This window comes from Cydia strobilella, chromosome 18 (genome assembly GCF_947568885.1).
Source record: "Cydia strobilella chromosome 18, ilCydStro3.1, whole genome shotgun sequence".
Taxonomy (NCBI): domain Eukaryota; kingdom Metazoa; phylum Arthropoda; class Insecta; order Lepidoptera; family Tortricidae; genus Cydia; species Cydia strobilella.
Genome location: NC_086058.1, coordinates 12,741,363 through 12,756,808, shown reverse-complemented (window position 1 = coordinate 12,756,808; position 15,446 = coordinate 12,741,363). Strand labels below are relative to the sequence as shown.

Below are 15,446 nucleotides of genomic sequence, written 5' to 3'. Positions count from 1 at the left end.
GGGTTCCGTACCCAAGGGGTAAAAACGGGACCCTATTAGGCTATTATCCGCTGTCTGTCTGTAACCAGCGGTGGCAGCAATCGCCTGTCACTATGCCTGTCACTTTCGCATTTACATACCTACTTGTTAGAACGTGACAGGCATGGTGACAGGTGATTAAAGTGTGTCCGTGCTACGGCCGCAGGCTGTATCTCATGAACCGTGATAGCTACACAGTTGAAATTTTCACAGATGTATTTATGTTGCCGCTATAACAACAAACACTAAAAACAGAATAAAAGAATGAAATAAATATTTAGGTTGGGCTCCCATACAGCACACGTGAATTTTTTGCCATTTTTTGCGTAATGGTACGGAACCCTTCGTGCGCGAGTCCGACTCGCACTTGGCCGGTAATTTTTTTGCAACTGTGACCCTGCCAGTCGCTTACGGATCGCTAAAATTGTCAGATTATTGAAATGGGCACTATTTCACAAGTAATTAGTCCACCATATCTTAATCTGACGCCCTTTCAAGGTGGCGATTTTTTTTGCCATTGAATCCTGGTGCTTTGCTGGCCTTTAATATGGGAGTACGCTCTTTAAATAAATGGTGGAAAACAACGTTGCGTGTAGCAACGTGACGTGACGGAATGGACACTTTGGGACATCTTTTTTTTAACGGTGTGATGGAGAATGCTGTCGATTTTGAGTAAAATGAGCCCAGGAATGTCCAGATTTGAAAGAATCAGGCTTTCAATATTTATTTTAGAAAACACCCAATTTCAAAATTAGAAATCAAACTTTTTATTTGCGTTCCTCTAAAGTTGTCCATGAGTGTATGTGTATGTGTATATATATATATATATATGTCAATTATCAGTATTATCACAATACGAGTACATAACGCACTACGATTGTTGCATGTCAATATCGACATAGGTGTAAATTTAGGTGGCATCTAAGTGACAATCAGTCAGCTCGCATACGCCGCGCCGTGGCCACATACCACACCGTTCACAGCCATTTTCGGTGACTAGAAGGGGTTTAATGCGATATTATTTCATTATTTTTACCTTATCTGACGTAGAGGCCATCCGTATCGCGTCAGACTATGGGATTTTGAGCAGCGCGCCCAGCGAGACATTTTGATAACTCAAAATCCCATACAAAATGAGGCTACGCAGACGCGTATGTCACGTTACGCTATTGAATGAAATTTACACTTACCGTTCTAAACACTAAATATGTGTACAAAACGCGAGAGTTTAGTGTTATTAACCGTTCTCTAGTTTGTGAATTTGAAGACGCCACATTCTTTCCATGAAGCGTTGTGAATCACAGTCACAGCTGATCGGGATCACAGTGAATGGTAATGATTGAACTGGTAATGAAATCTCAAGATCAAATTTCAAGTTCTCGTGAGGGCATCAAAAGAAAGGAGTGGCTTGTATATAAGAATTTTATAAAAGAAATTTTCACCACATGGTGACATGGTGAACACACTACGACGAAAACAATCTTGCAGATAGTAATAGTGCAATGAGTGTAAAATGTGAATAAGTGACAAACATGTCGATATTTTATCACGGGTCAACGTCAAGTGTGTCGACGGTGTGTCATGTGTCGAAGCCGACGTTCATGCAGCGGGTGTCGCTGGCGCTGCCACATATACATAAGGTTAGTAATTACGGGGTCATAATTAAGTGTAAATTAAAAAACTTCTTAATTAATGATTAGACGAATAAATTCTATATCGGTTTAATTTTTATTACACATTAATTTAGATTTACACACTGTATTTTATTTTAATTTTGTCATCGATAGGTACTGTTAAGTCAAATCTTAAATAATGTTCAGCTTTTTTACTCAAAAATAAACTTGCGTGATGCGTGTGATTTAAATATATGTAAACTTTTAGTTGTTAGAGTAGGTACCATTTCAATAACATAGGATTTCTGAACTGAATCATTCGTTCTGTATTGACGTCACCAAATTGTAATTGGTGTCGGTGAAAAACCCACGCTGAACTTATTGGTCGCTTTTGTTTTGGCAATAAAACGGTAGGTATAACCGAAAATAGGCGAATAAAATGTTCCTGATACCAGAGGAAAGAACCTGTAAATGCTATAAATAACGGAGCAAAGTATTACTCAAGGGAGTTAACTGTTGTTAACCGGCCAAGTGCGAGTCGGACTCGTGCAGCGAGGGTTCCGTACATTACACAAATTAAACAATGTATTTTTTATGTGAAACATGAGTGAAAGGTAAATTGCGGTTTACAATTTATGACGTATTAAAAAAAAACTTCCTACTAGATCTCGTTTAAACCAATTTTCGGTGGAAGTTTGCATCTGCATCATATATTTTTTTAGTTTTATTATTCTCTTATTTTAAAAGTTACAGTGGGGGGACACACATTTTACCACTTTGGAAGTCCCCCACACGTCTGGGTTTGACGAAAAAAAATTTTTTGAGTTTCAGTTCTAAGTATGGGGAACCCCCAATATTTATTGTGTTTTTTGTGTGTGAAAATCTTAATGCGGTTCACAGAATACATCTACTTACCAAGTTTCAACAGTATAGTTCTTATAGTTTCGTAAAAGTGGCTGTGACATACGGACGGACAGACATACAGACATGACGAATCCATAAGGGTTCCGTTTTTTGCCATTTGGCGGTTGATATCGCCACGAAGCACAGATTATATAATACTATACCCCACGAAGCAAGATCTTAGTAGACCTATAAATTATGCTTTGAAATAATGTAGCAGATCTGACTGAGCGCTATACCTATAAATGAGAACTATTCTTTATTCTTTATTCTTTATTGTATTGCAGTCATGTTCATAATACATTAGGTGTTACAGTTTGAGGATGGTAGGTACATGACACCCTGTCAGGGCACTCAATTTTCTTAAGTCTAGGTAAAATTACATGCATCTCATACAAATAGCAATTAAATCTATATTTATAACTTTATATTTTATCGACGTTTATGCAACGTTAAATGTATACCTACTTAAGTGTAAAAATTGCGGTTTTTGCCCAATAATTATCTACTTAATATATATTTTATAGTGATTTTCGATTTCGCTTGAAAGATATTATAACCATAACCCACCCAACGAAACATGCCGTATATTTTCCCTAACTACACACTTTACAATCATTTCAGAGCGTATTGCTGTTCAGTAATAAAAAACCTTTCAGTTTACACAAACCAATATTTATAGGTACCGATAAAAATGGCGGGCTCTATGAATGGCCAGGGCTGCTGGTAGGGATACAATTTTGTTTATATGAATCTACTTACATAAAATGTACAATAGCATGTTAAAGTACAATACAAATAGACAATAAAGATACAAAGATAAGATCACGCATGCTGGCGTTGATGGATTTACATAGTGTAGCACCTATCAGGTTTGAGGATGTCGTGATACCGCTATCACCTAAAGTGAAAAATCTGGGTCTGATTATAGACAGTGGCCTTACGTGGGAACCCCAGGTGTCTGATGTATGTCGCAGAGTGACGTACACGCTGAGATCGCTTTACAGGTACAAAAACTTTTTGCCAATTAGCACAAAGATCCTTCTCGTTCAAGCTCTTGTACTTCCCACTATCGATTATGCTGATGTGTGCTACTCTAATCTAGTTCAAACTTCACTTAACAAACTGGACAGACTGCTCAACAACTGTATTAGGTTTATATTTTGTCTTCGGAAGTACGACCACGTATCAGCTTATCGTAAGCAGCTTAATTGGCTTCCTATTCGTGAGCGAAGATCTTTGAGACTGTTAGGTACACTTTACTCTCTTCTATTTGATCCCAATACACCAGAATATCTCAGATCCAAATTTAAATTTGTTACTGCTCGCCCTGGTGGTGTTCTCCGTCCCTCCCGTAGCCTTAAGCTTTCCATTCCCCCTCATCGCACTGGTTTCCTGACCAACTCCTATACTGTTCAGGCGACACGCCTGTGGAACGACCTTCCACTCAATATCAGAAAAGCTCAAAGTAAATTCACGTTCAAGCGTATGCTGCGCAAGCATTTGTCTGAAAGATGTAAGTAATGTTTCACAGTAGGTACATGTATAAGTATGTATGTAGATATGTATGTAAGTGTATCATACAAAGTATATGTTTAAGTTTATGATTTAAATATAATAGGTATACTATAATTAGTATTTAATTTGTAAATAGTAGGTAGTGATATCGTTTAATTATTTTCAAATACAGTACAAAGCCTGCACCAACAAACGTCTCTTTTGGCCCAGTGGTTGACTGGTAGAGAATGCCTTAAGGCATTAAGTCCACCATTTGTACTTATTTTATGTGCAATAAAGTATAAATAAAAAATAAATAAAATACAAATAAAGATATTAAAACGTAAAATTAAAGTACTATACACTATACATATACAGTACGTACTGCAAGTTCTAGTAAAAATAGTTTGCCAGATTTTAGATTCTCGGAAGTTTCTATTTCTATTTTTATTACGGATGAAACATCTTAGATAACATCATTTTTAGGGTTCCGTAGCCAAATGGCAAAAAACGGAACCCTTATGGATTCGTCATGTCTGTCTGTCTGTCTGTCCGTCCGTATGTCACATCTACTTTTTTTTGGTAAGTAGATGTATTCTGTGAACGGCATTAAGATTTTCACACAAAAAAAAAACAAAAAAATTTGGGGGTTCCGAACAGAACAGAAACTCAAAAAAATGTTTTTCATCAAATACATACGTGTGCGGTCTATGGATAGATCTTCAAAAATTTATATTGTTTAGTTTTGTATGTAGTTTTAATTTTATACACAATTTTATGCTGATAATTCAAAAATGATATTGAGGTTTCTAATATAATTTTTTTTAAAACTGAATAGTTTGCGCGAGAGACTTCCAAAGTGGTAAAATGTGTGTGTCCCCCCCCCCTACCCCTCTAACTTCTAAAATAAGAGAATGATAAAAAAAAAACAAATATATGATGTACATTACCATGCAAACTTCCACCGATAATTGGTTTGAACGAGATCTAGTAAGTAGTTTTTTTTAATACGTCATAAATCGTAAACCGCAATTTTACCTTTCACTCACGTTTCACATAAAAATACATTAAATAAAACTATGAAAACGGATTATATCGCGTATATTGAATTTATAATACATCCCGACGTTTCGAACCCTTTACAGCGTTCGTGGTCAACGGGTGACTGAGGAAAAATTACAAAGTGAAAACATACCCACATACTAAAATAATGAACAATCATAGACTACAAACTTTAAGGCTGGTTGTACATGCAAAATCGGTTCATAAGGCTAGTTATACACTACAATTATTTTCAAGTAAAGATATATATATACGCGATAAAAACTACGCCGGCTCCAACCCTACACCACGGACCCGAGAAGATTTAATTCCCTAGCAAGCGAGACATAGACTGTGAGACCTTAGTGTTGGATGATGCTGGACATTCTGATGTTTTGAAAAGATGTGTCCCGCCGAGTTTGTTGCCGGTCCCATATTGGGATACCCTCCTACAATTTAGGAGGGAATTAAATCTTCTCGGGTCCGTGGTGTAGGGTTGGAGCCGGCGTAGTTTTTATCGCGTATATATATATCTTTACTTGAAAATAATTGTAGTGTATAACTAGCCTTATGAACCGATTTTGCATGTACAACCAGCCTTAAAGTTTGTAGTCTATGATTGTTCATTATTTTAGTATGTGGGTATTTTTGCACTTTGTAATTTTTCCTCAGTCACCCGTTGACCACGAACGCTGTAAAGGGTTCGAAACGTCGGGATGTATTATAAATTCAATATACGCGATATAATCCGTTTTCATAGTTTTATTTCATGAGTAACTATCGCGGTAACCGAAGACAATATTATAAAAATACATTGTTTAAATTGTGTAATGTACGGAACCCTTGGTGCGCGAGTCCGACTCGCACTTGGCCGTTATTTTTTTTGGTAAAATTAATTTTCTAGTGCATGTAGCACGTATAATCGTAGATATTTTTATTTGAAATAATACGTTGAGTATTTATTTAATTCGAATACTTAATGATAATTTGATAATGAACAAATAGATTTTATTTACGTGAATTTTACATACTTATATTATTTAATTAAAGAACGTATAATTCTCAGCAGCACTGTGAACCCTGCACAGCACTCGGCGTAATGAAACGACCCGTGCCTTCACAAAGGCGAAAAAGTCGATGGACGATAGAACGGGAATCACAAAAGGCACTTATTGAATGGTACTGGCACTATTTATACGTGTATAGTTTGAATCTTCTCAAATGATTTTTACGCCAAAGACCCTAATCTGTTAAACAAAAGCCATTGTTTCTTTTAAGCGAGCGCGCGGCCATTGTGTTTGAGCGCGTGGCCATTGTGCCTGAGCGTGTGCCACGCGCTGAGACACACGTGCAGGGTCTTTGGCGTAAAAATCATTTGAGAAGATTACAACTATAATAGGTATATGTCAAACTAGGAAAAGGACTGAAAGGAAAAATACCGGATTATTATAGTTTGTTTTAATATGAGAAGTTTTGGAAAGAAACTAGGTATTTAAATTATATGGGACGTTTGTGATTACGTTATTATTAACGCCGCTCCGATACTATTGCGGTGCTATGCGACGTAAGCGCCAGCCGCCATTTGGTACCTTTTCTCATTGAACGTCACATATTTTCCCAAATCTTAAAATTGAATACACCTCGAAATTATATGTATGTAGGTATAGTAGGTAAGCATATCTGTTTTTTGTGGAAAATAAAACGCTTTTATTTGAATTAGTATCGTTGGCAGTGTTGGCACTTACGTTTCGATACATAATAACCCGGCCAAGTGCGAGTCGGACTCGCGCACCGAGGGTTACGGATTTTAGTATTTGTTGTTATAGCGGCAACAGAAATACATCATCTGTGAAAATTTCAACTGTCTAGCTATCACGGTTCATGAGATACAGCCTGGTGACAGACAGACAGACGGACAGACGGACAGCGGAGTCTTAGTAATAGGGTCCCGTTTTTACCCTTTGTGTACGGAACCCTAAAAAGCCGACCAAGAGCATGTCGGGCCACGCTCAGTAGGTATAGGGTTTCGTAGTTACCCTTCTGTCACAATAGGCGGGCTGGACGGAGGCAGGGGCGTAGCTAGAGGATTTAGCGCCCGGGGCAGTCACCAAATTTGCGCCCCCTGACGACTGACAAAAGTTTCCCTGCTGCTGCCTTTTGCCCATTTTGGCGCTCCCCCTGGGATGGCGCCCGGGGCACTTGCCCCCCCAGCCCCCCCCTAGTTACGCCACTGGACGGAGGCTATTAAAGTTAGACCAAGATAAGTCTGCATTGTCTACAACGCAGTGCAGGTGTTATTTTAAACGTCAAACATCTATGAAATTATGACGTATAAATAACACTTGCACTACGTATGCTATCAAAATCGATGCAGGCTTTTCTTGGTCTAACTAGTAAGTATTATCAATTTAGTATAAAACAAAGTCGCTTTCCGATTTGTATGTATGTCTGTCCCTATTGATGCTTAGATCTTTAAAACTAGGCAACGGATTTTGATGCGGTTTTTTTAATAGATAGAGTGATTTAAGAGGAAGGTTTATATGTATAATTTGTAAAGGTTTTGTGTAAATTTGTTGAACTACCCGTGCGAAGCCGGGGCGGGTAGCTAGTATAAATACCTATATATACAATATTATAACAATAAACACGAAAGGTATAATTTATTTGTTTGGAATTTTTATAATTTTCCGATGTGATTATTTAACTAACCCATTAATTAATAAATAAACAAATAAAATAAAAATAATAAATAATATGCCCATTGGGTAATTTTCGACCCACTGAATAAAACTCGCTCCTACTTATTAAAATTAGTAGGAGAATGAGCCTGTAACCTTAAGGAGTTTAGAGCTAAAACAAGTTATCGGCATACTGGGCATAGGTATATAAAAGGTATATATGTGTCGTTTTCAAGCAGAAGGTACCACTTTGTCGCTTACCATAAGGACGCTCTGACAGGGTATTCGTATTCCGTTCAAATTTCGTCCTTATGGTAAGCGACAATGTGGTATAGTTAACGCTATCTCTACTGAGCTCGTTCACTTGCCTGATTTCTTTTGTGCGAGCGCGTGGCCTTTGTGCCTGAGGCTCACACACAATTGGCCACGCGCGCAGGCACAAAGGCCACGCGCTCGCACAAAAGAAATAATGGCTTTTGTTTAACAGAATGCCATTGTTAGTACAGGTAAGTGAACGAGCTCAGTAGAGATAGCGTTAACTATACCTTTTACTTGAAAACGTCACATATATATATGATGCAAAGATGCTTACATTGAATACCAATCGAATCGGAAATGAATGAGATACTATATTTCACACTTCGCCCGCTACAGAGATTTATGGGATAGACTGCGAATTCGGTTACCAACAGCCATCATCAGCACCTTTGTTTGTTTTCATTCGGTTGCTTATAGATAGGTATGTTAGTGGTCTGTGCCAAAATTGCCTACACGGCTCACTGAATGGATATATATATTTTATTGAATCATTCCTTTAACATAATTGAACTAAACTAAAGTTGTACCTAGAAAGAAATTTAATAGCAATAATGTAATAACTAATAACTGAAATTGTATTTATCTTATTCCAGGTATATAAACCTGAATCTCATTTTTGTCCTCAATTGTAAAAATATTATTCTAGTTAACTCGCATGACATAAAAATGTACATCTGGTCTCCCGCGATACAGGCCTAGCCTAGTGCGGGGACTCCTGGAACCTCCGAATGTCAATTCAGTTATGCACCAACTCTTTTCTGTAATTTGTGATATGTACCTACTATGTACTACAATTGTATTCGTTCTGTGCAATAAACATTTTTTATCTTTTTATCTTTTATCTTATCTTTTTTATAATACATCAATATATTCAATATACACAGCTCCATACATATTGCGGTAAATTCTGATTGTCAAAAGTTGACGTTTGACAATTCAGTGACCGCAGAACATATGGCGCTATAGACATAGTATATACAAGTAGTTATAGACGCGCCACCGAGCGACCCCCGGTAAGAGAAAGAATATTCAAATAAAATGTATACTACGCAATTTTTTTATACCACGTCAATCAATCAATCAATCAAACTTTTATTGGTAAAATAGAAGTATTTTATATGTCAACACATAATTATTATCTTATACATAGAACATTACTTACACATTTCACAGGAATAATTATATTAGGTACATTATTATTTTTGGTCAAATTATTTTTATATGAATTATTTACTGATTTACGAGTATATTACATTTAATTATAATTATACATTTTTAATTAATTTGGTTTAAAAAAAAAACATATATATATATATATATATATTTAAAGTATTACTTATTTCTATTACATGTAGACAATATTACTGATTTATATTACATTTACTTATAATTATACATCAATCAATCAATCAGTCGTCGGTGGCAATCAAGCATACGGCCCGCCTGATGGTAAGCGGTTACCGTAGCCTATGGACGCATGCAAAACCAGAGATATTAAACTTTACATAAATAAGATTACACAATATTATCCGGTTTGCATGTCCAATATCTTTTATCTTTCACTCTTATAAATTTCGGTATTTCGCCATCGCCTCCTTGCTATGATGCCCACATGATGCCATAACCCGACCATGAAAAAATGGCCGGTCGGTGATAAAGACAAAGCATGGCACTATTTTCTCTTTCCTCTTATAGGAATCGCGATAAGACTATCTTTCTCTATCAAAGAGTGTCAGGCCCTTGTATGGCGCAGTACAGCGCCATCTGTTTTGGATGTCTCACTAAGTTTTTCTGTTATACTTTACGTCTCTATTACAATCAATTCTCTTTGCTATTATGAACTAGTTACCATCGTTGTGCGGAATTGCAGATAGCATAAGAAACAGAAATGGTTGCGATGCGAATCTAGTTTGTAACCTGACCTAACATTACTTAGCATCTAATAAGGTTTCTAATCATGAGAAAAGATGGGATATCAGATAATGTGCTGTCTCTGTACGGTAATATAACTTATCGTATTGTGGCCACTGAAACAGCGATAGGAAGGGAAAGCGACTTCCATCTGATCTTCCAACCTAGAGGGTAAACTAGGCCTTATCGGGATTAGTCCGGTTTCCTCACGATGTTTTCCTTCACCCAAAAGCGACTGGACAATCTCAAATGATATTTTGTACATAAGTTCCGAAAAACTCATTGGTACGAGCCGGGGTTTGAACCCGCGACCTCCGGATTGCAATCGCACGAGCTTACCAAGGCCACTAGCGCCCTGACATTATATTATTCTAAAAGTGCGGCCGAAAGTTTCGGCAGTTTTTTGTCCGAAACCGATCCTTTGGCAGAAACATGATTTTTATGCCGAAACTGAAACCGGAACTGCTCGAACTAAGTTAATGACTTATTGTACAGCTAACACCAGTTTGGCACTGACATAAACGCTAACGTGAACGTAATTTACTTTCTATGCATCTCGCTCGTACTGGCAATACTGGCATACATTAGTGCGAGCGAGATGTATAGAAAGTTACGCAGACGTTAGTGAATATTGTCAGTGCCAAGCTCACGGTAGCCGTACTGGCACAGAATAAGTAATAGTATTATCATACAGAAAGGCCACGCACCGCCCCGCCCCGACTCGAATTACCTCGCCCCGCGACAGCAGATTGACGGCCGTTTGCGCGCCGCTCAGTCAGTCAGATTTTTAAGCAACTTACTCACACTATGACGCATGGCGCGTGTACAGACGTGCCGTTCACACGTAGAAACGCAAGTAATTTTTGATGTATAGCGTGTCCGCCCTGTGGTACTGGTTCAAGCCGATATCCGCGCATTTCATGGCCCGCGGTGCGGGCGCCGCTAGCAACAGCGTCAACAGCGTCGGGTTGCGACTTGCGACTGACGCACGGACGACACACGACACCCAAACTGCTTAAGGTCGTTCCATCGGTTTGCCGCTATCACTGTCACATTACGTAAGAAAGAACGGGAAAGATCATGCGCGCCAAATGTCAATTTTGATCGAATTTTGTCGATTTTTATTTATTTTAAAAACGTTGCCTTACAATATCGAAATTCGAAAGCGGTCAAATTACTATTTATGGTAAGATTGTTTTTTCTTCTTTTTTTTGTTTAAAGTGTCACATAATAAATAACCGAGTAAAGTTGGATTAAAAGTCCTAGTTAGAGGTTACTTTGGGAATCAATTGTATCGAGCGAAGTGTCATAATTTGTGTATCGAAGGCTTATACATTAAAGATAAGTAATATGTGCCATTTTCAACCAAAAGGGTACTTATTGTCGGTTGTCAATAAGACGCTATTTCCATATAGCTTCAATTTGAAATCAACCTTATCGACAGCCGACAATGTGGTACCTTTTGGTGGAAAACGTCACATATAATCAAGAACATTTAACGTTGCATAAACGTCGATAAAATATAAAGTTATAAATATAGATTTTATTGCTATTTGTATGAGATGCATGTAATTTTACCTAGACTTAAGAAAATTGAGTGCCCTGACAGGGTGTCATGTACCTACCATCCTCAAACTGTAACACCTAATGTATTATGAACATGACTGCAATACAATAAAGAATAAAGAATAAAGAATAAAGAACTACATATATTTTTTCCACGTCTACGAATGTCAACGTCTTTCAGAAAAATATGATCATATAAGTAGATTTTTCGCCTTCTGGCTCAGGGAACCGCCTTAACACATTCACTGTCCCCATACAAAATGATATGACAGTCACACGTCCAAGTGTGCTTACACTTTGAAGTTGTGACCCCATAGTGGAAGCACGGACTCCTGAAAAAAAGCTTCATGACCCCACATTGGGGCCATTGGGGATAAGTCTAGACAGGGAACGTGTTAAATCGACCTTAAGCAACCGCAGCCTAAGCTCCTGAGAAAGTTAGTCTAGGTTCTAGGTCTCTCAAAGTTCTACAGAACGAGCACCTTGGGATTATAAACTGAAATATACTTACTAAAGAAAAAGTGAAAGAAAGTGAACTGCGCGACTATTTACAAACCGGCCAAGTGCGAGTCGGACTCGCGCACGAAGGGTTCCGAACCATTACGCAAAAAACGGCAAAAATATCACGTTTGTTGTATCGGAGCCCCACTTCAATATTTATTTTATTTTGTTTTTAGTATTTGTTGTTATAGCGGCAACAGAAATACATTAGGTAAACACAAAAAAAGGTTTCTATAGGTTCGGCAACGTACTCTTAACGCATCTGAAGTTGTAGGCGTCCATAAACTACGGTAACCTCTTGTGTTGGGCCGTGTGCTTGTTTGCCATTGTGGTGGTTGCATTGTGTGTTTCGGATATGCTTTCGGAATCAAATTTTCATTTGCGTCTTTTTCAAACAGCATATTTTTTTTAAGTTGTTTAAAAAGGCATCCAGTACCTATCTAGAATCCATTAGCTTATCATAGGTTTTGTTTTGAGACTCTTCTGGAAATATTCGAAAAAAAGTAAAAAAAAAAGTAGGAAATATTTTGTGTTTGCAATAGCGACCCATTTTAAACTGTATAGTGAAAAGTGCCTTTAAAAGTTATAAAATAGTTATTTGTTGTACAAGGGTGTAAAGTTGTATTTTACCCGCGAGTGTGGAATTGAACCACGAGCGAAGCCAGTGGTTCTAAAATAGAATCCTGAGCGTAGCGACTGTTTCAACACACGAGAAGTAAAATACATTTGCATCCGTGTGTAACACAAAACTTTTCCCCTCACTATAGAGAGGAAAGTGCAACATCCACAGGCGAGATCATCTTCATCACTGGAATCACTAATTTTTTTACGATAATACGATATTATAACAGAAAACTCTGGAAGTTGTGTATTTTTACGTGTCGGAGTCGGTGAGAATTTTTCTGTTGACAATGTTGACATTTCTGACGATGCGTTTTGAAATTGCATCGACTCAATTTGTGCGTTCAGAATTACATTCAACATCATTTAAAAAACAAATGTTTCTTATGGAATTTAAGGCGGTTCCCTGAGCCAGAAGGCGAAAAATCTCCTTATATGATCCTGTTTTTCTAAGAGGCGTTGATATTCGTAGACGTGGAAAAAATATATGTAGTTCTTGACTATATTATCTTTAATATCATAGCATACACGAATTATGACACTTCGCTCGATACAATTAATTCCCAAACCTCTAACTCGGACTTTTAATCCAACTTTACTCGGTTATTTATTATGTGAAACTATAGGTATAAACAAAAAAAGAAGAAAAAACAACCTTAACTTAAATAGTAATTTCATAGCTTTCGAATTTCGATATTGTAGGGTAACGTTTTAAAATAAATAAAAATCGACAAAATTCGATCAAAATTGACACTTGGCGCGCATGATCTTTCCCGTTCTTTCTTGCGAAATGTGACAGAGACAGCGGCAAACCGATGGAACGGCCTTAAGGTTTATGACTTAAAATCATTAAATAAAGCTAAATTTGGTATTTTTTATTAAATTCTCAAACTATTTATTTAAGATAATTCATATCGAACGAACCATTATTATGAGCGTTTTACGTTTTGTTATCTGTCAAAAGCTACTTAAACACGCTCCATCCAAGGTCAAATTACTTTCCCCACTAGTGGATAAAATGCGTTTTTTCCCGCTTGTTTTAAAGGAAAGGGGAAAAATGTTTTTCACTCACCCGACTACGTCGACGCATAAGCCATGCACAAACATGCGTCCACACTCGTCGTCAGATTATATGTCTGTTTGATTTTACGTGTGATTGCTCCCCTTATTTACTTGCTCCCTGATAACGCGCGGCGATGTAACTTTTACACGGGGTTAATAATTTCTCCTAATTTTAGCGCTTTTCCGGCACCCATAGGCGCATGGCACACTTCATCCGATTCGCACGTGCGAGCGGGATGCCGCTATAATACTATCTGTATCTGTGGCATTTGCCCTTTACAGAACTCTGCTGATACTTGGAAATTCGCAAAAACTTTAAAATTCTCCCTTTAGATAGACCAGTGTCCTCTGGTCTCTTATTTCACAGCTTTGTTACGTATCTAAGGCTCAAAATATACTGGAGAAAAGCCCGCAGATGAATAAAATGATTTGTTTATTTGTAGGTCTTACCTTTAGGCGCGATTTTAGGTAATTTATTATTTCCAAATCTTTAAGGTTTTACATCCATTAACGGCTTTGTCGTTCCATACATTTTGGGAGCCTTAGGAGATACATTTTTCATTGGATTGCCAAACCACTAGATGTAGAAGGAACCCACCATCAATTACAATGGCACCGCCGGCAAGGTTTGGTGGATCAGAGACTGGCAAAAAGGCATTTTCGGATTTTTTACATGATTTTACAAAAAAAATAATTGCGGCCATTATTTTAACTTAAACTACGAATTCATATTAAGGTATACTTTTGTAGACCATTATGCCATATTATATTTATAAAGTGCACCAAAGTAAGCCTGTATAAGCCGAGCTATAGTTTATGCGTACACTTTGCCCAGTAAATTATACCAGGCTCACTCGAGTTTATTTACCCATAAAGAGGTCAAGTTAGCTAACTAACGAAGTACAAGTTAGCTGAGTAACTAGTGGGACTATTCGGAGCCTTAGTAGGGGAGCCCGAGAAGGGATTTTAGTAGTTACTCGAGCATGTCAGATTAAGATATGAGTGCTATCTTGCTACCCGTGTTCTATCTTAACCATTTTTAACCGTCTAATGTTGGTGAGCAGTTAAAGAATCATTAAGAAGATTGTGGATTTGGTTAGTGTGATACACGTTGATAAAATAATTGTACATTGTGCTTAACTGACAATTATTTGTCCGCATTTTCTTAATCTGACGGTTAATGTGTTTCATAAAAAAAACTAAAAAGCTTACCTAACTCAATGCAATTTAAGATTTTTGTTTGATTTTTATAAGACTGATATTCATAAAGGGGGTAAAATGATACGTCATTAGGTGCGATACATTGTTTTCCTTAAAACAGTATAAGAACAATAGGGTTCTACTTATTTGAACGCAAGATAGAAATAAAAACGAGAAGAGGACAACCAGATATATAACGATAATTACACGGTAAATGTTGTATCTTACCTGGAATAAGTAAAAAGGCCAGGCTCTTAATATTGTGATGGGTATGTTGATATATATTTATTTATATCATATATACCTTGTAGTTTATAAAGTTTTTGAATGGATTCACTTTTTAAATCATCACATATTGTCGATATAGTTAGACCAAGAAAAGTCTGCAACGATTTTGATAGCATACGCAGTGCAAGTGTTATTTATGGGTCTCTATTGTTTCCCATATAGTTTTAAGTCATAATATATTGTTTGTCCACATTTTCGTTAGTCATAATTTGGTTTTTCTCAGAAACGC

General features: G+C 37.2%; 2 protein-coding genes across 2 annotated transcripts in view; one reads left to right on the top strand and one right to left on the bottom strand.

Moving 5' to 3' along the window:
• Positions 1 to 13,807, bottom strand: part of LOC134749576 (5-formyltetrahydrofolate cyclo-ligase) — a 54,197-nt gene extending 40,390 nt beyond the window's left edge. Inside the window, exon 1 of the mRNA XM_063684574.1 lies at positions 13,740 to 13,807. Coding sequence (XP_063540644.1) covers positions 13,740 to 13,757 — 18 coding nt within the window. The 5' untranslated portion in view covers positions 13,758 to 13,807. The remainder of the gene's footprint in view (positions 1 to 13,739) is intronic.
• Positions 1 to 15,446, top strand: part of LOC134749553 (transient receptor potential cation channel trpm) — a 308,269-nt gene that overhangs the window by 30,649 nt on the left and 262,174 nt on the right. The window lies entirely within an intron of this gene.